Source organism: Pseudonaja textilis, chromosome 1, assembly GCF_049901715.1.
Source record: "Pseudonaja textilis isolate UNSWEBS1 chromosome 1, rPseTex1.2, whole genome shotgun sequence".
Taxonomy (NCBI): Eukaryota; Metazoa; Chordata; class Lepidosauria; order Squamata; family Elapidae; genus Pseudonaja; species Pseudonaja textilis.
In genome coordinates this window covers 330,707,183-330,729,306 of record NC_141990.1, presented here as the reverse complement: position 1 = coordinate 330,729,306, position 22,124 = coordinate 330,707,183, and the positions used below count along the sequence as shown (strand labels likewise).

The following is a 22,124-nucleotide window of genomic DNA, read 5'->3' as shown; positions in this document are numbered from 1 at the left end:
TACGCTCCAAAAAACAACAACGCAGGAGCATCCAAAGACGATAACATGCAAGGAATCCAGCCTGCTTACAACTCCGGGCAAAACTTTAAAAACTATCTGTTACATTTCTCCGTGCGATCCATGGATCCTCGGACCATTAAAAATATTCGCGGGGGGCGGAAGAAGTTCGCACTGTGTCATCTCCTTCTCCCCCCCCCCCCCGCCTTAACAGGTGTCCCGAGACTTTAAAAGCTGAGCGCCATGCAAGCAAGGCGGCTCTCTCGCTTCGTCAGGGGTGGGGGAAACCCCGGTAAAAAAAACTAAACCAAATAAATAAAACGGAAGGCGGCCACGAAGAACGTCTTTCGCACAGCTGCTGATCTCCACGCTGAGTCGGAAGAGAGCGGAAGGAAGCCTTTATTTAGGCCAACCCAGCGGCTGCGAAGGAGCCAAAAGGGCCGAGGACGTCGGCAGAACGGAACGGCTCTGAGATGGACGACCAACGACGGAAGGCCGCCCAGGAAGAGGTTAAACGCAGGTTGGCGCGTCAGAGGCCGGAGAGGGGAGGGAGGAGCGCGAGAGGGGGGAAATGGCGGCGGATGAGGAAAAGCGTCACTAGTGACGTCAGAGCCCGGCACTGAACTGGGGGAGGAGAAGGAGGTGGCGCGCTTGCCGTCCAACAGATCTGTTTGGCTTGGCTGGGCTGGTGCGCTTATAAAAAGAGGAAGGCGCGGGGTGGGGTGTCCCTCACTTTGGAAGATGCGGCCTATTCTTTCCCTTATCTTTCCCTTGCCCACCTCTCCACTTCCCATAATAACCCGACAAGGGAATAACATAGTTTATTCAATTCATTTCTGCAGGGCTGGGTTTTGCAGCCCAGGGACTTGACTGGCAGTCAGTCAGTCAGTCTTGCCGCAGTGCTCCCCCCCCCCTACTTTTTTTTTTTAATTTCTCAATTTTTTTTTCCTCAAAGGGTCCCGCGAGACCGCGGTTGTTTTGGCTGCAAAGCGGATTTTAAAAGAACGCAGCTGCAGGCGCAGACCTCTCTCCTCCTCTCCGGAAGTTGCCCTTTTCGGATTTGGAGGAAAAAAAAAAACGGGGTGGGGGGGCTGACTGAAGGGCGGTGGCGCAGTCGGTGTTTACGCGCCTGCACGACAACGCTGAGCCAGAAACCAGCCAGCTTTCGGCCTTCCGTCTTTTGCAGGCTCAGCCCACGCAGCTGTTTTATAATTCGAGGAGTAGCGCGGACGTAGAAAAAAGGTCTCTTTGTTTCGGTAGTGGCCACCGTGGTTGTGGGCCTCTGCCCTTTGGAGCAGGGGTCTCCAACAATGGCCACTTTAAGCCTGGAGGACTTCAACTCCCAGAATTCCCCAGCCAGCAAAGCTGGAATTCTGGGAGTTGAAGTCCTCCAGGCTTAAAGTGGCCATTGTTGGAGACCCCTGCTGGAGCATCATCTTCCGCCCCCGCCCCCAGGTCATATTGGCCCTGACTTTATTGCCCTTCGGGAAGGAATGTCTATGGAGAGTCTCAGTCATCCATGGTACTTTTCCAAGAGGCAGCTGGACTTTCTGGTTTTTTCTTTGAGGAGGTTTCATTTCTTGATCCAAGAAGCTGCTTCGCCTCTGGCTGGATGGTGGAGAAAGGAAAGAGGTATAGTCCTTGGAGTCAGCTGGTCATTTGCATCCTTTTAGAGAGTCCTTGAGGTGGTATAATGCAGTGAGCCATGTGTAGATCTGTACATTGGGGAAACAAAACAACCACTTCATAAACTTTGTGGCACAACATAGGTTAGAGGTAGGGAAACTTGGCTCTTTTATCACTTATGGACTTCAACTCCCAGAATTCCTGAGTGAGCCATAAAACGTTCCCCATCCCTGGCCTATGTCCTGCATTTGTATATTAAACAGTCCCATTCAAGTCAAAAATTGATTTCCCTCACAACTGAAAAACCAGTAGGCCAGGGATGGGGAACCTTTTATGGCTTACTCAGGAATTCTGGGAGTTGAAGTCCATAAGTGATTTTAAAAAAGCCAAGTTTCCCTACTCCTGACATAGGAGAACAAACCCATTGGGACAAGATTCAGCAGTCCACCTGCATTAAAAGACAAAGGCTGCTCTTTTGAAGACAGCAAAGTCCACATTTTGAATACAGGACGGCTGGTTTGAAAGAGGGGTCAAAGAGGCCATCTATGTCAAAATTGAACAGCCCTCTTTCAACAGAGGGGGAGGGATAGGACACCATCCATCTCCAGTCTCCTTTCAACCTTTCCAAGAAGGCTCCACACCCATCTGTACCACTCAGGTTATCCTGAGGATGCAGATAAACCTCTTAAGTGCCTCAATGACCCTCTGAAAAAAATGGAAATGATCAGCTATCTGCAAGGATATCCTTCCATTTCCTACCTCCAGTCAAAACTGAAAAAGCTTCTTGGATGAAAAGCAAAACATCTTTAAAGAAAAACCAGAAAGTCCAGTTGCATCTTGAAAAAAAAAAAAAAAATCCGTTTGGGACTTCAAGAAGGAGCTTTGCCATCTGGCCTGGGGATCCAGCTGTATGGTATGGAGTCCACAAAATGACTACAGGTAGTCCTTGACTTAAAACAGTTTTCTTAGTGACTGTTCAAAGTTACAGTGGCACTGAAAAAATGAATGATGACCATTTTTCACACCACCATTGCAACATCCCCATTATTATGGGATCAAAATTCACGCGCTTGGCAACTGACTCATGATGGTTGCAGAATCCTGGGATCATGTGATTACCTTTTGTGACCTTCTGATAAGCTGAGTCAATGGGGAAGCCAGATTCACTTAACAACCCTGTTACTAGCTTAAGAGCTGCAATGATTCACTTAACAACTGGCAAGAAAAGTAGTAAAATGGGGCAAAATTCACTTAACAAATGTTTCACTTAGCAACAGAAATTTTGGGCTCAATTGTGATTGTAAGTCGACCTGTGTACTACTAATGAGATTGATCATACCGTCCTGCAGTTTTATGTTGTTTATTGGCTTTTGGTTTTTTACGATTTTTGATTATATATTTTTTTTGTGCCTCCATCATATATGTGAGATGGGTGGCTAAATAAATAAAAAGGAACATGTTTGGTGTATCTTGTTTCTTCATATACTTAAGGTACTTTTAGCAGCGTGTCACTGTTACTCATTAGGACAAGGGTCTTCAACCTTGGCAAGTTTAAGACTTGTGGACTTCAACTCCTAGAATTCCTGAGCTAACGACTGGAGGAGGAATTCTGGGAGTTGAAGTCCACAAGTCTTAAAGCTGTTAAGTTTGAAGAGCCCTGCATTAGGAGAACATTAAGTATCTACAGGAAAACATCAAAGACCGAAGTGAAGCAGGATTCCTTTGAAAAGGCAGATAGCTTTCTAAATCCTACAAAAGAAATGCTCTTCTAAAGGAGTGAGTGAAGGGTCCCATGGTTCCCTGAGGGAGATCTTCCCTTTTGGACCTCTGTAGAAAAAAAGATTGGATCACTAAATTTCTTAAAAACCAAAACTGAAGCAGATGAACAGTTCAGTTCCAATGGTAGATGTGAACCAAAAGGCCTCAAGGCATGCTGCTGTTCACAGTTCAGAGGTAAGTTACCTGAAACCCCCAAACTACACAAACGTACAAAACCAAAACCCTTGAAAATCACAACCAGGATTTCTGATAACTTCGAGGAAGGAGATACACAGAAATGAGCATAAGCCCTAAACGAGACCTAGTGCTGCCAGCTGAACCACTTTTTGCTGAATTCATCCAGGCTGTGTAGCTTTCCTCAGTGCAGTGAACTAACAACAAAGAGGTCTGGCGTAACGCAGACTGGTGTTTATGACAAATATGGTCCAGAGTTATCCATGCTTTAAAGCATTAAGCCATTTTGCATGACATATTGAAAGCTAAGCACATGGGCTGATTCATGCAACATGCAAATGATTGTTACATCGGCCATGTAGCTCAGGGTGTCTTCTGGAGATCTGACCTGCCTAATGTTAAATGTACAATCACACACACATACACACAGTTGTGCTTATTCTCCAGAAAAGGCCATATGCTGAGCTGCTGCTTTGAATCCCTGCTAGCCGGCAGGCGTGTTGCTGTGGGAAAAGGGTGGATGTGAGATCATATCGCAGCACGCAGGCCAACCGGTGGGTGGGAGGCCTTGGCAGCTGGCTTTAATCCGAGGCAGCACACACCCAGAGTTAAAGCATGGAAAATCTATGGCGCCTGCTTGCTTTCCAAGGGAGATGGAAAACAGGCAGATGCCTGAGAAACAAGGCACCAGCTAACAGAACTTTGTTTCACAGCTCTCTGGGGAATCACATCAGTTGTTAATTCAGCAAGTCTTACATTGGGGAGTTGTTGAAAGAATATTTCCTCTATCCTAAAACAGCTTGTTTCTAGGAGAAGTTCTAAGGAATGGTGGGATTCTTACGTCTTGACTTCCCAAATCAGTGATGTGAAAGGAGCAGTGTTACTATACTCCAGGAAGGCGGTGACAGTTTTTGCAGCTGTATTTTTATCAGGAATACTACTGACTTCTACTCTCAGAATTGCTACAAGAGGAACAAGGACCTCAAATACAGAATGACTGGCTGGATTTGTGCATTGAGCAATGCCATAATGTGATTTTGGTTGACTTTTAATTAATTATTTTGATATATATGGCCACCCATTTCTAATGCATCACTCTGAGCAACTAACGTTAAAATATGGAGTATATAAAGTACACATAGTCTTTGACTTACAACCATTCATTCAGCTACTGTTTGAAGTTACAACTGCACTAAATGAAATGGCTTAAGATCAGCCCTTATATTATGTCCATTGCAGTATCCCCATATAATCACAATTTGGACATTTGGAAGCTGGCATATATTTATGACAGTTGTAGCATCCCAGACAGCTTCCGATAAGCAAAGTCAATGGAGAACGCTGGATTCACTTAACCGTGTGATTTACTTTAACGCCTGCAGTGATTTGCTTCACAACCATGGCCAAAAAAGGTCAAAATTTTACCATGACTTAGCCACCTTACTTAGCAATGAAAATTTTGGTCCTAATTGTGATCATAAGTCAAGCACTGCCTCTAATCCAGGAGTCTTCAAATTTGACAGCTTTAAGACTTCAACTCCCAGAATTCCTCCTCCAGTCATGTTAGCTGAGGAATTATGGAAGTTGAAGTCCACAAGTCTTAAACTTGCCAAGTTTGAAGACCCTTGCTCTCATCCTTAAAATGCAGTGACTAAGCCCTTCTACACTACAACATCCCTGAAGTTCTGAGAAGAACCTGGGAGTTTGTCACCTATAAATTCCGTAATCCCCAGTCTTTCCATAATGTAATTTTGGACCTGTTTACAGAACTACAATTCCCAGCGGCATCAATTAATGTAAGTCATGAAGGAGGATATGGAAATTTGTAATGCAGCCACATTTAATGGTTCTCAGGTTTCCAATCTTGCCTTTGAAAAAGGTTTCTCAACTTTGGCAACTTTAAGATATGTGGACTTCGACTCCCAGGATTCCCCAACCAGTGCAGAGTTGAAGTCTACACACCCCGAAGTTGCCAAGATTGAGAAATATTACATTAGAGCAGGGGTGTCCAACCTTGGCAACTTTAAGACTTTGTGGACAAAGCTTTGCTGGCTGAGGAATTCTGGGAGTTGAAGTCCACAAGTCTTAAAGTTGCCAAGGTTGGACACCCCTGCATTAGAGGAACAGTTTAAAATGCTTATAAGCAGGTAATATGCTACTGGCTGGTGTTTGTTGGCTTTATTATTTATATGCTAGTGGTGATTAAAATGAAATCTGACAGAAAAGTATTAGGCAATAATTGTATTTTTGTAAAAAAAAAAGCATGATTTATGTTCCTTGTGAAACTATTCTTGGGAAAAGAGAATCCTGTAGTTATATGTGGAAGATCCTTGCTCTGGCAATCCAGGCATGTGCTGTGCCAGATGTTATCTCAGCAGCTCTAACGAAGATGAGAAATTGTAAGGGATACTCGGAATTATAGCTCAACATCTGCACAAAATGTTTTCTCTCCAGAATTGGACTGGACTAAGTGGGGCTCAGATTTTATTCCCTCATTTCACATACCAATCAGAAATATATATTTCATTTATCTTAGGCACACCTTATATGCATCCTGCTTACAGCAGTTTGTTGAATAAGCCACAACTAACTCATACTAAACCACAAACCATAGTTTATAAATTCTTGGTGATATGTAAGGGCAGCCAGAGAGTGAGATAGTTTTAGTCTATGTTGATGATTAGATCAGTGTTTTTCAATCTCAAAAGTTTAAGATGGGATTTCAGCTGCTAGCTGGGGGTTTCTGGGAGTTGGAAGTCCATCCATCTTAAAGTTGAAACAACTGGGTTAGTAGTCCCTTCCAACATACAATCCCAGGGTAGATATGTCAAATTTTATTTGAAAGGGTGCATGGAAAAATTAAAACACACTTGCAAGAGGTGTGTCATAAATATTCTAATTTGCTGAGGGAAGCCCAAGTAAAAGTTGGCCATAATCTCTTAACAGGTTGTGAGATTATCAAAATCTTGGGTGGGGCACATCATTTCTAAAAACCTGCAGATCTTCTTTGCTCCAAAAGACATATATACTGTATTTCTCCCCATCTTTCCATTCCAGAGGGGTGGAGGTGAGATGGGGAATTATGTTGGACCTATTTGTTCTATGCCCTTTGGAGTATTTTTCCACATACAGATTCTACAGAGAATAAGGAATCAAAGACACAGGCAAGACTCAGCCATTTAGGGCGAGGAAGTCCTACGTCCTAAATAAAGCCTTCCCAGGCTCCACCCTTGTTCTGGGGAAAATACCAACTACTCCATAATTAGTGAGCTAAGACAGGTTTTGTGGCCGGACAGACAGGTTCACACTTTCCATGTGATATAAAACAGTCCCCTACCCTGCCCCCCCTCCCCCAAATGTACCTGTACTGGTGTTTAGCAGGCAAAAAGAAATTACTGTACCATTTCCTTGCCTTCCCAACCTAAAAATATCCCATTTGTGAGTCTTGTACTAATGGTGTGGCTAGAAAAAGTCATTTATGCATACTTAGATGGACCTTACACAAAGGGTTTTTTTTTTTTAAGGCAACCTCTAAAATTTATGTACTGCTTGTCAAGTTATCAGCTTTCCCAGATCTTCCTTTGCCCATGTGGCAATCCGTTCCTGTTTTGTGCTTGATATAGGACTGGTTAGCATCCTGCAGGGATCTTACACTATTACGCAGCCCTTGTGTTTTTCATCAAGATTAAAGGGAAGGAACATGGGGAAGTTAGACATGGAAAATGAGGCTGCTGAAACGCTGTAAAAAGTTTTATGAATATGCAGGAGAAATATATACCAAAACTTAATCAAGAAGCCTTTGTTACCTTTCAGAGTTTAGATATTTGTGATCCTTCTGGACTGTCAATCATCGGTTGGCGAGCTTTGTGGAAATACTAAGGTAGCTTGAACCAGAGGCCGCCCTTAAACCTTTGTGACATGTGGGGCACACCCACAACTTGCCTTAGAGGTTTCGGGAGGGCCCCACTTGCTGTTGCAGGAATGCGGGCCTCCTTTTAATGTGGGATACCACCCCCATTAAGGTATTCAGATTCCAAATGGATGCAAGTGTTCCAGCCCCAATACACTGTATCCTGATGCAAGTTTTCAAGGAGCCCTTCTCCATGGCAAATTCTCACCCAGCCTTGGGCCTCCTTGTGCACATGTTGCACCAGCCCCCTCCCTCCCAGTGGAGGTGGTTAAGAGAGCTTCCAGGGCCTTTAATCTGTTGCAGGCCTCTCTCCTGGATTGTTGCCAGGGATGAGAGCAGTTGCGATGGGAGGGAGGGAAAGCCGGCCTGGCTTCAATCAGAATTCTAGTTTTAATTGCACAGGCACCCAGTAATTAAAACACAGGCGTTTCCAGCTCAACCCTCCCCCCCATCTCTCAAAAGTTTGGCAATAATTGGTGATGGTGTCTGGCAACCAGGTTCTATTGAAGCCATAAGGACCTCTTGGGATCAAATATTGCCCCAAGCTGTGACGTTTTGGGAACCTACAAGAGGCACAGATACAAAGTTCTAACATAAGATTATCATGAGACAATATGGGTGGTCCTCAATTTATAACCCTTCGCTTAGTGAATGGCAGTCAGATGGCAGTCAAAAAAACAACTTACAACCAGTCCTTGCATTTATGACCATTGCCACATCCTCACAGTCACTTGATAAAAATTTGGGCACTTGATAATCAATGTGTATTTAAAACGACTGCAGCTTCCTGGGTGATTTGATTGTTGTTCTGACCTTCCCAGCTGGCTTCTAACAAGCAGTGTTAATTGGGGAAGTCGGATTTGCTTAATAACTTCAGTGATTCATTTAACAAACATGACAAAAAAGTCATTCAAAAGGTCATTCCCCTACTATTGGTACTATTATTATTCTGTTGCTTTGCAGCTTCTGTACCAGAGACAAATTTCTTGTGTGTCTATTCACACTTGGCCAATGGTGGGATTCAGCCAGTTCACACCAGTTCGGGAGAACTGGTTATTAACTTTCTGAGCAGTTTGATGAACTGGTTGTTGGAAGAAATCATTAGGGTAGAGAACCGGTTGTTAAATTATTTGAATCCCACCACTGCAATTGGCTAAATAAAGCATTCAATTCATAAAATCAGGCACAACTCATTTAATAATGTCCTTGTTTAGCAACATAAATTCTGGTCCCAATTGTAGTTGTAAGTCAAGGACTATCTCTATAGCAGTTTGTAATTTGGAACTTTTAAGACATGCAAAATAAATCTTGGTAATTAAGCCCACGATGAATATTTTCATTTTTAAAATGTATTTTCAAAAAGTTAACAAAAGGTAGTAGGTCTTTCCAGTTCACAATCAATGTCATGTTCTTCTTAAAAAGTTTCCTATTGGGCCATCAGAGCCAAATCCCCGCTTTTCTTTCTGTATGTTATGGATGTTGGATTGCTGCTCATGAATGTGATAACACACATAAAATATGCAACATTTTAAAGACTGATTCAAAACTGATTAATAGTAAGGATAAAACAAGAACAAATGAACTAGATAACCAGTTCTTAGAAATTCTGAGTCAGAAAACATGAGAGCTAGAAACTTAGGGAACAGACTATCTGCACTGCTTCTCCCGAAGACCTTTAAACAGTACCTGACAGCATATATCAGTGCCACACCAGTGCACTTTGGAATTAAAGGGGATATTTAAAAAGTCTGCTCTTTTAATTGGGGTTGGGGAGTTGCAAAGAAAAACAGCAGTTCAGAAACTCATGTTTCTGCGTTTCTTTTAAAAGATTTTCACCTCATCCTATTTTCTAGAGCAGTTTGTTGAACTAAAGCTCTGCTGTATTTCATTCATTGATTGTTTCAGTAATTTGCTGGTCAACAGAAAGACAACGCTGCTGTGTGGAACTCCAAAGGCAAACCTATGAACCTTTTTTGTCTCAAAGCCAAAGGATGCCATGTCATATGCCTTTCAAACCTCATCATCCCTCCAGTTCAGTACCAGCCCTGAAGGTTATTGGAGCCTTGTACTTAGTTGACATTTAGCCAACTACTGCACTATACTTAGAACTGGATATAAAAGAGCTGGGTGTGCTCTTAGTCATCCCTTTGATTTAAGATGCACACATTCAAGGTTAAGAGCACAACATGGATGGACTTACATGGGAAGGCTGCTCAAGAAATATAGCCCTTAGGAGGGGTCCCTGAGGTCACCCAGCTACCCGTGTTTCCCCCAAAATAAAGAATGGCTCATGTATTAATTTTTTGCTTCAAAAGACGCATTAGGGCTTATTTTCCAGTTAGGTCTTATTTTAGGGGGGGGGAATACGGTAACTAAATGCAGTCCACCTGGCTGATGATCTTAACCAGGGTTTATTTTGTGGGTAGGGCTTGTATTACGAGCATCCTGAAAAATGTTAGGTCTTATTTTCTGGTTGGGTCTTATTTTCGGGGAAACACATTATCTGACTGGCTCGGGGGTTGTCAATAAATCTTTCTGGGACAGTTAAATCCAGTTTTTTTGGATTGGCAAGACAGAAATGTACCCTTGATCAGATCTCCAACTTTTTCCTGGTGTAAATGCATCTATCTTTACTTGAGTTGTTAAAAGATCCATTTTCCGCATCACAATTTAGAAGCTGGGACGAGGGCTGGCTTCACACCACTCCAGACAGCTTGTCCTCCATTGTTCAACCCACCTGGATGCTTCAGTTAAACTTAAAAACTTACTGACCAAACAAGGACAGTTCAACTTATGCTTTATTTTCAACATCTCTCTACCAGAGAGGCCATTTTACAGCTGGTTCACTTTTTTAGCACAAGTCCTTTTGCTTGTGTTCCTTCCGGTATTCTTAATTTGTGCTGTACTGGCCTCCAAGGAGTGTAGGAGAAAAAGGTGATTACTCTGCTGACTACTGGTACCTTGAAGGAAATAGATTTTGGTTTTCTACAGGTAGTCCTCGATTTACGACCATAATTGAGCCCAAAATTTATTGCTAAGTGAAACATTTATTGAGTTTTGCCCCATTTTATGATCTTTCTTGCCACAGTTGTTAAGTGAATCCCTCAAGTTATTAAATTATTGACAGTTGTTAGGTTGCAAAAAGGGGATGACATGACCCCAGCAATGGTCATAAATATGAATCAGTCACCAAGCATCTGAATTTTGATCATGTGACCATGGCTGCAATGGTTGTGTGAAAAACAGTCATGTCACTTTTTAGTGCTGTTGTAACTTTGAAAGTTCACTAAAAGAACTGTTGTAAGTTGAGGGCTACCTGTACTGTCGTCAACAAGATTTGAGAACAAAGGGAAAAAATCCAGCTCTACTCAACAGCCTCTTAAATTCTCCATAGCTAACCCAAAGGGGCTTTCTTCAAGAGGCAATTGGACTTTCTGGTTTTTCTTTGTGAAGACATTTTGCTTCTCATCCAAGAAGCTTCTTCAGCTCTTCTTGGATGAGAAGCGAAATGCCTTCAAAGAAAAAACAGAAAGTCCAGTTGCCTCTTGAAAGGCACTTTTGGGGCAACCATGACCTGGATGATACTGAGAATCTCCATGTTTGCATTTCAGTTGCTGGAATTTCAACAAAGGGAAATACTTTTTACAAGCTTGATACACCTGGCCTGACCAACGCTGAAGAAAAGATGCTTGAAGTGGCCAAGCAAGGCTTCTTCCCAGGTGGAGAAGGCCTGGAAAACATCTTACTCCTTGATTTAAGCAGGTGGCCTCTTCATATATAGCAACATCCACCTGCTGCTTTTGTGGGCATCTCATCAAGACAGGCAAAGCAGCTGAGGCTGAGCAGGTGCCAAGAACAAGGGCAGAACTCTCTCTCTCTCCTGCTGTACTCCAAGATTCAGGGTGAGCTTTCTACTGGGTATTTTCAAACTGCAGTTTCCTTGGAGCACAGCCTGAAGGCTTTTTAGGCTGTGGCGGCTAACCACAATGCATCAGGAAAGGAAGAACATTAATAAAAATAAGGAGGGAGGGAAGGATTGAGACACAATTATTTTTAGTTACTTAGCGCAGGCTTCCAAGTATTTGTACAGCTCCTCCTCTTGTGCAGCTATTCTAGACGCAGATCTGGGGAGGAGTGAGTGAGTCATAGCACAGCTGAGCCAGCACCAGGCCTGCAAAAGCAAGTGTGAAGAAAGTGCTCTTGGGGGAGGCACCTATCCCCCCACACCCCCCCAAAAAACAAAGGCCAACTGTCTGTTCACCAGTCATGGAAAGAGCAACAGAGAAGCTGGTTTTCCTTAAGGGTCACGCCATGTGGTGCAGTTTGCTTACAGGAGAGAGACCTTATTGTGCCTGGAACCCCATTGCCTCGCACACAGAAACAATGCCTTCCAGGTTAAGAGAATGGCAAGAGGTGGTAGCATTTGAAATGTGGATTTGCAGGCGGCTGTTACACATAAGCTGGCTTGACAAAATCAGAAATGAAGTGGTGATAAGCCGCCTGGGAAAGCCAAGGGAAATCATCAAAACCATAAAAAAGGGAATGTTAAAATATTTTGGACATGGCATGCGACATCCAGAAAGATACGGTCTACTTCACTTAGTCCTCCAAGGAAATAATGAAGGCAAATGAGGTCCAGGCAGAAGATGATCATGGCTCCCAAATCTAAGGGACAAAACTTAGCAGCACTTTTTCATGTGACTGCTGATAAAAATAGGATCGCCAACGTCTGATGACGAATATGGCACACCACCAAGAAATGGTGGCAACACCAGATTCTGGGTGGGAAAGAATGAAATTTTCTGCAATCACTATTTGCATTTGCCCTGCCAACCCCCCACCACCCCCCAACCAAAAATCATATACAGATCAGTCCCCAACTTATAACCGTCATCGAACGGAATTTTCATTGTATGTCATGACGGTTGTAAGTAGACACGCTCTTGTGACCAACCCTGTTTTAAAGTTTTTTTGCAGTGGTCATTAAGCAAACCCATTTTCCACAATGGGTGTTGTTTTTTTTGCCAGAAACCAGAGGTAGATGCTGGTTTCCGGCAAAAAAAATAAAAATAGCGGTCATATGAACATTAAGATGCTGCCAACGACCATAAGTGCAGGCTAGTTGCTAAGTGCCCAAAATTCAGTTAGGTGACTTGTGGGGTAGGGGTGGGAAGCAGCCATTGGAACTTCAAATCCGGGTCATAAAAACCATTGGGGTGGGTCTGTTGTGACTGGCCATAAGTTGAGGATTACTTGTAATAACTTTCGTAGCAAATAGACTCCCAGGTGAATCCTGTCTTTCCCATCTGTAAGAAAAGGTGCAGTCCCATCTGCCTACAGAAGTAAAAGGAGGCCTCAAAAACCAGACAACATTCACTTGGAGTTTTCAAACGAAAGAAAGCAAAACAAGGTCTGTTCCAAGAGGAAAAAGATGCTATGCAAGAGAAGAAATCCGGTACAGGCCAGAAAAAAGGGAGTTTACCTGTTCTTGAGTGTGATTACTATACCTGGATAACATTTTCACAGGCCCGCTCATTAACATTGCCACCCACTTTTCTAAAACATACACACACAGTAACAGATAAAACTTTATTCCACCTGTAACAGACAGCAGGCCAAAAACATTTAAAAATGTTTTTACCCAAAATATTGCAGCTGCTTTTTGTTTTTATCAGTATTGACTAATGGGTTATGTTAAGTGCTGCTTCTAAAATGGTATTTTTGAAACTGTCATCTGAAATCCAATCTTTACCTCCCTCTTCAGCTGAGACACCTAATTCCATTTAGGACACTTTGAAGCGTATTGTGTGTGTGGAACTTGTGAAATTTCACTTCCTATGTATGGATCATTAGCAAAATTAGTCAGGACAGATGGAGCCCAGCATCTGGATCCAAACCTTTGAAGTACAGCTTTTTCTAAATCTTGCCTCAGTTTAAGGCTTGCCATGGGATACGGGTGTTCTCTTTTTGGGCTACAGAAAAGCTGCTCCATGTGGGCAAGGGAGGCCACATTTCAGTTGTTTAAAACAGAAATTCAGCACTGAAAACAGTCTCTATAGGTCACTAAAAGTATTATTTCTCAAACTGGGCGAAAAAGTAAGCCTTTGAAAGGCAAAGTTGTTGAATTCCCTCTTCAAAGTCGTCCAATTCTTTAAAAAATTATCTCGCTAGACAATAAAAAGATCGCGAGGTAAGTTGTTTCATTGCTTTAATTCTTCTCCCCAGCTGCTAAATTCTGGGAATTTTGGCTGCCAAGAACCCAGGATTGCAAATCTTCACAACACAATCCATTTTTGCTTGCTTAAATGCATTTCATGGTTTTATCAATTAGAATGAAACTGCTCACACACAAAAACTGCACATTATCTCTCCAATTTCAAAAAATGTGAACTTGGCTAAGCTAGTCATTTAGTAATTCCAAGAAGAGGGGAGTCCGTTGAGCCCTCTCCATCGGTGCCCACTCAAACAGAAGCTAAACTACATGTCTGAATGGTAAAACACGTGTAAACCCTCATAAGATGTCCAATATCCCAGTTATTCACATTTTTTAAAAAAGTACAACTTTTGTTTTGTTAAGGGGAGACAGCAAACTAGTATGTCCCAATGACACAGCATCTGGGCGCAGAGCACTCCCCGGCCACAGTTCAGCTTCTCATTGCTTTGCCGCTTGTCTCCCTGGCTTCTTTTCTTGCTGACCTCGGCCACTCCCTGGGATTCCCCCTCGGCCACGACCTCCGAACACTCCTGTAAACAGAAAGGGAAGCATTACCTCAGGGAGGGAGGGAGGGAGGGAGGGGCTTGGAGACAATACCACCCACATCACACACACCATGATGAGCAGGTACGTATCAACCAGACCTCTCCGAGATCAATCTCTGCCAGGTTTTTATGACCAGTACTGATCAACAGTGTCAGGGTTCAGGTGCTTTGTTTAACAATTGGTTGCTGAATAAGCCACTTAAATTTATTACATTTTTTAATTTTGACTTTAATTTACTTTATGAGTTACTCAAGGCAGTGGGCATAAATATTCCTCTCTTTTCCCCGTAACCACCGTGTAAGGTGGGATGGGTTGAAAGAGAGTGATTGGCCCAAAGTAATCCAGCCAGCTCTCATGCCTGAGGCAAGACGAGAACTCACCGTCTCCTGATTTCTAGGCCAGCACTTAGCAATGCATGCTCCATATAGTAGGAAGAATTTTGCTGGACCAAAAAAATCCAGCAAACCTGTTGCCAATAGGTGTCAGAAACATGCATCCAGGCTAAAGAAACTCCTAAATCGCTGCCTCCTTCTACTTGCTCTCCAACTTTTGATATTAAGAGAAAGAATGCTCAAGCAAGAGCCCTATACTGTTCTGGATAAATGGCTGCCCAGTCATTTTAAGAAGAGACGCACCCTCCGCTTCTGGAACTAAGCTATTCCACTGATTAACTGATTGAGGAGAGCTTGAGCCAAATTATCAGTGCCATTGAGAGTTACTGCTCTTCTAACGTCCTAGGAAAGTAATGTGTGATCTTCCAAATGCCTCCAGGGAAAGCTTTTTGAGTTAGACTACTATTAGGATACTAACGATTTATCTTTTAAACAAATCTTATGCCAATTATATGCAGCTAACAAAAAGGCAGGAATGGACTCTGCCTTGAAACTTGCAGTACATTTGGGGGGGAATGACAACTGGAAGAACATTCGCTTTGCCCTTTCAAGTGTCCTCAGAGGAAATACGGCCAAGCTGAGACACAAGTAGATACAGATGATTTAGGGGATGGAGTAAATAAAAAGGTGGTCCTCTTCTTCAAATTATGTCTAGTGAAGAGAATGACCAGGGGAGACATGATAGCAGTGTTCCAGTGTCTCAGGGGCTGCCACAGAAACAAAAGGAATCAAGCTATTTTCTAAAGCACCCAAAGGCCAGACAAGGAACAATGGATGGAAACTGAACAAGGAGAGATTTAACCTGGAAATAAGGAGAAACTTTCTGACAGTAAGAACAATCAACCCATGGAACAGAAGTTGCCCCCGGAAGTTGTGGGAGTGCCATCACTTGAGACTTTCAAGAAGAGATTGGACTGCCATTTGTCAGAAATGGTGTAGGGTCTCCCGCTTGGACGGGGAGTTGGACTAGATGACCTACAATGTCCCTTCCAATTCTGATTATCTGTTATCTGTTATGATGATCTGATAAACTGCTGGCAAGTAGGGCAGATGAAAAGGAACTTCACACAGCACTTCACTTATGGAGTTCACGGTTGGATGACTTTAATATTTATGGAAAACTTCTGAGAAGTACTAACAGAACACTCCACCTCTCCTGACAAATGCCCTAAATACTAAAAAGGTGAAATGTAATATATTCCAGATGTAACATCAGCTAGGATACCAAGATTTACTGAAAAGTTGTATCCTACACTTTGGTACAAGAACTGAAGCAAGGGGATACTAAACCAATCCCTTACATTGGCCAGAGCCTGAATAGCTGCAGAGTTTGCTTTACCATTCCTGCTGTGGAGCTAAGCTCCTATTGAAACAGAGGTGAATGGGTAAGACTTACAGCTTTGCTTAGTCAGGCTTAATTTAGCCAGAATTTCCTAAATAAACCCCGTTATGGCTTCAAACAAAATCCTACCTAAAAGCAACACATTATGGCTTAGTTTAGTGTAATGTTTGAATGGGATCATTCAGGAAGTTTTCAACCCCACTGCTCCAAGTGTTGAGATTTTAATGACCAAGGAAAGCAGTTTCCAAACTTCTTCCAAAGATTAAATAGAGGACTGACCTCGCCCAGGGCCACCAATGCCGCGGCCTTTCTGCTGCTTCTGTTGCTGCATCCCACCACGGCCCCTGCCTTTGGAGACCACCTCTTCTTTCACCATATCTATGATCTCATCAGGAATTCGCAGGTATTTGATGGTGCTGCCACGGATGTAACATTCAGGCATCCTCCAGAATTTATCTCCATCCTTTCCAAGAAAATACACAAGGAAGAAGGATGTGCAGCATCAGACTACTGTCACCCTCAGCAGCCTGAGAGTATTTTGAATGTTGAATTATATGGATTTATATTCCTTATCTTTTTACAAAACAATGGTCTGATTAAAAATCAGTATCATGGAAAGATACACCAAATATTTGAGTTCTCCAAAAATAATAATGTTCCTTATGTCAGATGTATGTTGAAAGTTGTTTTTTGACATATTAAAAAAATGGCTTAAAGAAGTTATTTTACAGTTATTTTAAAGGGAGCATTCTCACTGCCTTCCCGTTGTTTGTGACCCATTAATATTATGTTTTCTTCTTTCTGAACCAAATGTTGTTTTACCCTCTCAAATTTCTCTCAGTCAAGAAGCAAAATGTTTTTTTTTTCCCAAAAGGCTATCAAGGCCAGGCCAATTTGGTATCTGGAGGGAGAAGTCAGGCTGACAGCACCACCTAGTGGGCAACTGGCAAATAAAAAATAAGGGGTCCTCGGTGCTCTCAGCTTGCTTGTTTTCTTTTGCAGACGTTTCATTACCCAAATCAGGTAACATCATCAGTGCTAGTAAGGAGTGCTGTTTGCTGTGAGTTTATATTTTGTCTGTGTGGCTGTTTACAGCCCAACCATAGAACCTCTAAGACTACCCACACAGACAGAATATAAACTCCTTAGCAAACAGCACTCCTTACTAGCACTGATGTTGTTACATGGTTTGGATATCAAAACATCTGCAAGAAAACAAGCAAGCTGAGACAGCACCAAGGAGATCTCATTTTAATCCTGATCTACAAATGTTCTCCTTTATTGGTACAAATATAAAATATTCAGAAACAGAACTAGGATCAACAAGACTGAGTTATATATAGGTAGCATTCGACTTATGCCTTATTTGCTTAATGACCAAAGTTAACATGGCACTGAAAAAAATATGATGTACAACTGGTCCTCGCACTTACTAGTGCCCTCGTGGCACATGATTGCATTTGTGACTTTCTGAGCCAGCTTCTAACAAGCAAAATTGATGAGAAATGGTGACCATGGTGATCTGGCTTAACTGCAGCAACAAAGGTCAAAGTTCAAGCAATTCCTAAAACCCATATAATTGTTTTCTACACAGTCATTCTTCTGATTTTATTTCTGTCCTCCTACTTTCTAAAAATTGGCAGTCGTCATCCATAACAGAAAAGGATAGCTGTCCTTACCCTTGAGGTACAGATAACTTCTCGAAGATTGATGTTCATCCAGTTATCACAGCTAACCAAGTGGCCGTTGTAAGTTTCACCATTTTTGAGTTCCACCAGCTGGAAAAGCAAAACAGGCAATATAAGAAGAAATTCAGTTTCAAAGGAGTATTTAATTAGAGGGGTGACTTTAGAACAACTTTGAATGTTCCAGTCCTGAAACAAAATAGGCCATGTGCATCAAGGGTGCATTTTTTTTTTCCAAAGGCAACTGGACTTTTCCTTGATGTTTCACTTCTCATCCAAGAAACTTCTTCAGGAGACATTTAGGTCAATATACTATAATTTTTAGTGTTTTGACTGTTTCACATACTGCAATTGGATTTTTAAATAGTATTTTTTCAGCCTGGTTCTTGTCATTGCTTCAGAGCGGGTGGGAACATCTGGAACTTGGGAGTGCTGGTACAAAACAGCATAGGGGCCAGTGAATATCCACGAGGGACTAGTTTCTAAAGCTGCAAAAACAGGGACACACATACACAGGACTATGCATTTCATTTAGTGGTTGTTAAAAGTTTGTGAACTCTTTTGAATTGCCAATGTTTCTGCATAAATGTACCTAAAACATGTATTCTCCATATTTTCTAAAACTAAAGAGAACCCAACAAATGAATCCAAAACATGACACTTGTCCATTTATTTATTGAGGAAAATAATCCAAAGCTACATATCGAAAATTCAAAAAGACTCACAAACTTTTAAGCACCACAGTAGATTAATGCACAACTACTAGGATAATGTTGGTTGGGTTTGGTGAATTTGAAAGATGCTTTCACAACACACATGTAAAAATACAATAACTGTGCATTTGTACTACTAGACTGATAAATTTAACTGACATGTACAGTCTGGGCATGCTTTTGTACCTCATCAGCAATTAAGTATTTTCTAATAGCTAAAAGCCCTCTCTATCTGTAAGCAAAAGAAGCAGTGAGGACCAATATAAGGATTTTGTTTGGCTGTCCCTGGTAGGAACTGTACTGGCTGCCAGATTTAGTTGCAACTGAAGGCATTAGGTGTCACCTTTAAAGACTTGCATACCTCCAAGCTGAATCTGGCCAGGGACTCACTGGGGGTTGAAAATGGATCTATCTTTGATAACTTCCTATATGGTGGATGGCAGCAACCTGATATCTTAAGAGACTTTTCCAGAAAACTGGTACTGTCACTAGAAGCAGTTATCTTCTGCTCTCTTTATGCTTTTTTTTCCCCGGATCCACTGAGAAGCAATACCTCCTGCTTTATTTATGTTTTTCTCTGGATGGATCTAATAGGTCAGATTAGTTTCAGACTAGAGTAGGAAAAACTCTTTTAAGTACACAAATGCAGATCCATGCAAAATTTTATAGTTCAAAACCAGCATCACAAGTGGCATTAACATTGCAAGCCATTCAACATCTCTGGGAATGGAACAGTTTATCAGTTATAACACCACTTAAATTAGCATGCTTTCAATTACACTATTAAGCACCTTTTATTATTTGAAAATTGTCCACTTATGGGCCACTAAATGAGCAAGTTTGATATTCATGAACACTACAGTGTATATTATATATTAATATATCATTAAAGAGTACTTTCATTTTAACATTTTCAGATTGCTTCTCTTTGTTATAATTAATTCTGGAAACTTTGTTCTCCTCTTTGAAAAGATTAAAAAAAATTGTATTATTGGTCTTCTACATGCTATATATCTTTATATTTTAGATTACCCAGCAAAATATTTGTAATATAGCATATAAAGAATGGTTTAAAATAAATGCAGAGTGCTTACATTTTAAAAGTATTTTATATAAATGCATTGCTTTGCTTATTTATACTACGGAAAATCTTTACAGGCCAATAGATATGGAAACAGAATGTACAATAAATTGGCCAAAGAAATACTGTTTTCTAAAATTGTACTAATACATTTTTTTCCTTTGAAAAAAAATCAAAGCACTATTAGCAAATTTCTATTTTTAGACACTAATTGGAACAACAGCTTTGCTAAGCATTAAATATTTGCAGGTCATTATCTGATCCTAACATAAGATATATAATACATAGAAGTCATAAAAAGCATCAAGAGCTACAGCAAATACAGGTAGTCCTCAACTTACAAAAGTTTATTTAGTGACCGTTCAAAGTTACAATGGCACTGAAAAAAGTGGCTTATGACTGTTTTTCACTCTTATGACTGTTGCAGCATATCTCCATGCTCATGTGATTAAAATTCAGATGCTTGGTAACTGACTCATATTTATGATGGTTGCAGGGTCCCAGGGGGTCATGTGATTCCCTTTTGCGACCTTCCAACAAGGAAAGTCAATGGGGAAGCCAGATTCACTCAACAACCATGTTACTAACTTAATGACTGCAATGATTCACTTAACAAGTGGCAAGAGAGGTTGTAAACCAGGGCAAAATTCATTTAACAAATGTCTCACTTAGCAACATAAATTTTGGACTCAATTGGGATCATAAGTCGAGGACGACTTGTACTTTGAAACTTCACAAAAGCTTTCTTTACAATTAAAAGACTTACACTTTGATCCTAATAACCAAGTCTAATAACTTACCATTGGGTGGTTCTGTGCCGTTTTCAGCAAGGATAATGGAAGCTGTAATAGAGAAATTGCAACAGCTTGAGAAACATGCCCAGTGTATAAATAAGCTCCCAGAGCAATTTCATCTTGTAGGGTTTTTTTTTTTTTTACAATATTTGCTGTCCCTCTTGTAAGGGGACTGCCTTGCACTGTGAAGTACTCCTCCTGCTCTCAACAAAAGTAGAAATGGCATCTGGATCCAAAACCATCTTCCTATTGTAGCCTATTCCCATTATGCTCCACAAAACATCAACAGCATCAACACAACGGAAAGATAATTGCCTTGTTTTATTGTGTGTTCATCAGCAGCACATTGTTTTCAAATGGACTATCTCTGAAGATCAAGGTTTTCATGGCTAGCAACCACTGACAAATTCTAAGTTTGAGGTATTTTAAGATGGAAATAAGTTTCAACCAATCCCTCAGCTCTAATGTTTATGAAAAAAAGATCCTTTCACTGCTTTCCTTTAAGCAGCTAGCTAGACTAAAGAGTTCTCCATAAACCAGCAGATCAAGCCTTTCACTGCCAAATTCGGTTAGCCATAATGGTATTAATCCAATAATAGTTTTTATATTTTGAAAACTAGATCAACATTGTCTCAATTTCTAGAACCATATTGGAAGAACTCAAATTAAGGACGATGGACGACCAAAATTGTATTTAATCCCACATCAATAGTATTTCTTTGGCTAACAGACCAAAACTGCATTTAATCCTACATCATAAACAGATGATGATGATATGAAGCTTTACAAACACCAACATCTTTTTGCTCATGCTAAGGCAAGATATATTTCCAGAAAAACCCTTCAATTATCTTCATTGTAAACCATAAAATAATCAAGAGTAATATTAGCAGGTACAGTAACACTAATTTTAGATGCTTTAAACAAATCCCTAATAGACATTTCTTCCAGTCAAGGCTTTTTATAACTATAAAAAAGCAGCACCATAAAAAACAGCTGTAGATCAAATTAAATATCTACAGTTTAATAACAATTTCATTTTCATGATTCATGCAAAAAGTACTCTTTCACAAAACAAGCTGGCCCCCGATTCTTTACCCTGCTTTTAGTTCCATAATCCTAGCCCAAGCTCAAACTCAGCAACCCATGCTGCTACTCAGTGAATCCTACTCACGAAGTAAGAAACAGCCTAGCCACATTTTACAAAGGGGCGATCCTAAATTCATGCTTGGAGAGCAAGCTTCCTTAAGGGCAGCACACAATTATTCTTAACCTAAATGGTGCTGGGATAAGTAGCCCCAATTATCCTTAAGTAACCGTGAGGCTCGATAAGTTTAATTCGTATTCTTAAGCCTTGTGCTAAAACAGAAACATATATATTTTTGGCTCCCTTTTCCCCATTCGCAAGTCTCACCATCCTTCTATCTGCTATGCCACAGTAACGTCAACTTCTACTTCCGCCTGCTGGACTTCCGCCCGCCTTAAGCCAAGACTTAGTTCTACAGCCAATCAGCATATAATGCCGGACGACCAATGAGAAGCTTCCGTCGAGGCTCCTGAAATCCAACCCTAAAGGAGACGTACAGTATTTTATCTCTACTGTAGCGCATGCCTCGAAGGGGAGGGGGTAATAGTACCCACAATGCAATGCAAGCCATAACTGGGATCTTCTGTTTCCCTTTAACGGAGCAAGAATTTGCGCTTACCTGCCAGGGCTTATTTTATACATGTGCAATATCATTTTTTGTGTGTGGAGAGTTTCTGTGTTTTCTCTTGCCTGCAATCAAGCAGAAAGTTTGTTTAACTTTAAATAAAACTGTAATTTCTGTAGTCGTGTATAAACAATGATGTGCATGCATATTTTGAGGTAA

The 22,124-nt window shown here is 41.3% G+C and overlaps 1 protein-coding gene and 1 long non-coding RNA gene across 2 annotated transcripts; one reads left to right on the top strand and one right to left on the bottom strand.

The window, feature by feature from the left end:
• Positions 1 to 130: 130 nt before the first annotated feature.
• LOC148128412 (uncharacterized) lies at positions 131 to 13,680 on the top strand. Its single transcript, XR_015741333.1, has 2 exons — positions 131 to 517; positions 11,098 to 13,680. It is a non-coding gene; the product is annotated as an uncharacterized LOC148128412 (long non-coding RNA).
• On the bottom strand, positions 13,062 to 21,875 carry LSM4 (LSM4 homolog, U6 small nuclear RNA and mRNA degradation associated). Its single transcript, XM_026698917.2, has 5 exons — positions 21,668 to 21,875; positions 20,260 to 20,301; positions 17,660 to 17,758; positions 16,260 to 16,443; positions 13,062 to 14,230 (listed from the first exon to the last, which is right to left on the bottom strand). The coding sequence occupies exons 1-5, from the start codon at positions 21,668 to 21,670 to the stop codon at positions 14,139 to 14,141; spliced, it is 420 nt and encodes a 139-aa protein (XP_026554702.1). The 5' UTR covers positions 21,671 to 21,875; the 3' UTR covers positions 13,062 to 14,138.
• Between the last annotated feature and the right edge of the window lie 249 nt (positions 21,876 to 22,124).

Coding starts and splice junctions, on each gene's coding strand:
- LSM4 (XM_026698917.2), bottom strand. Junction 17,759..20,259: donor CGGCACAGAACCACCCAATG/GTAAGTTATTAG, acceptor TTGCTTTTCCAG/CTGGTGGAACTCAAAAATGG. Junction 16,444..17,659: donor AAGTTATCTGTACCTCAAGG/GTAAGGACAGCT, acceptor TTTCTTGGAAAG/GATGGAGATAAATTCTGGAG.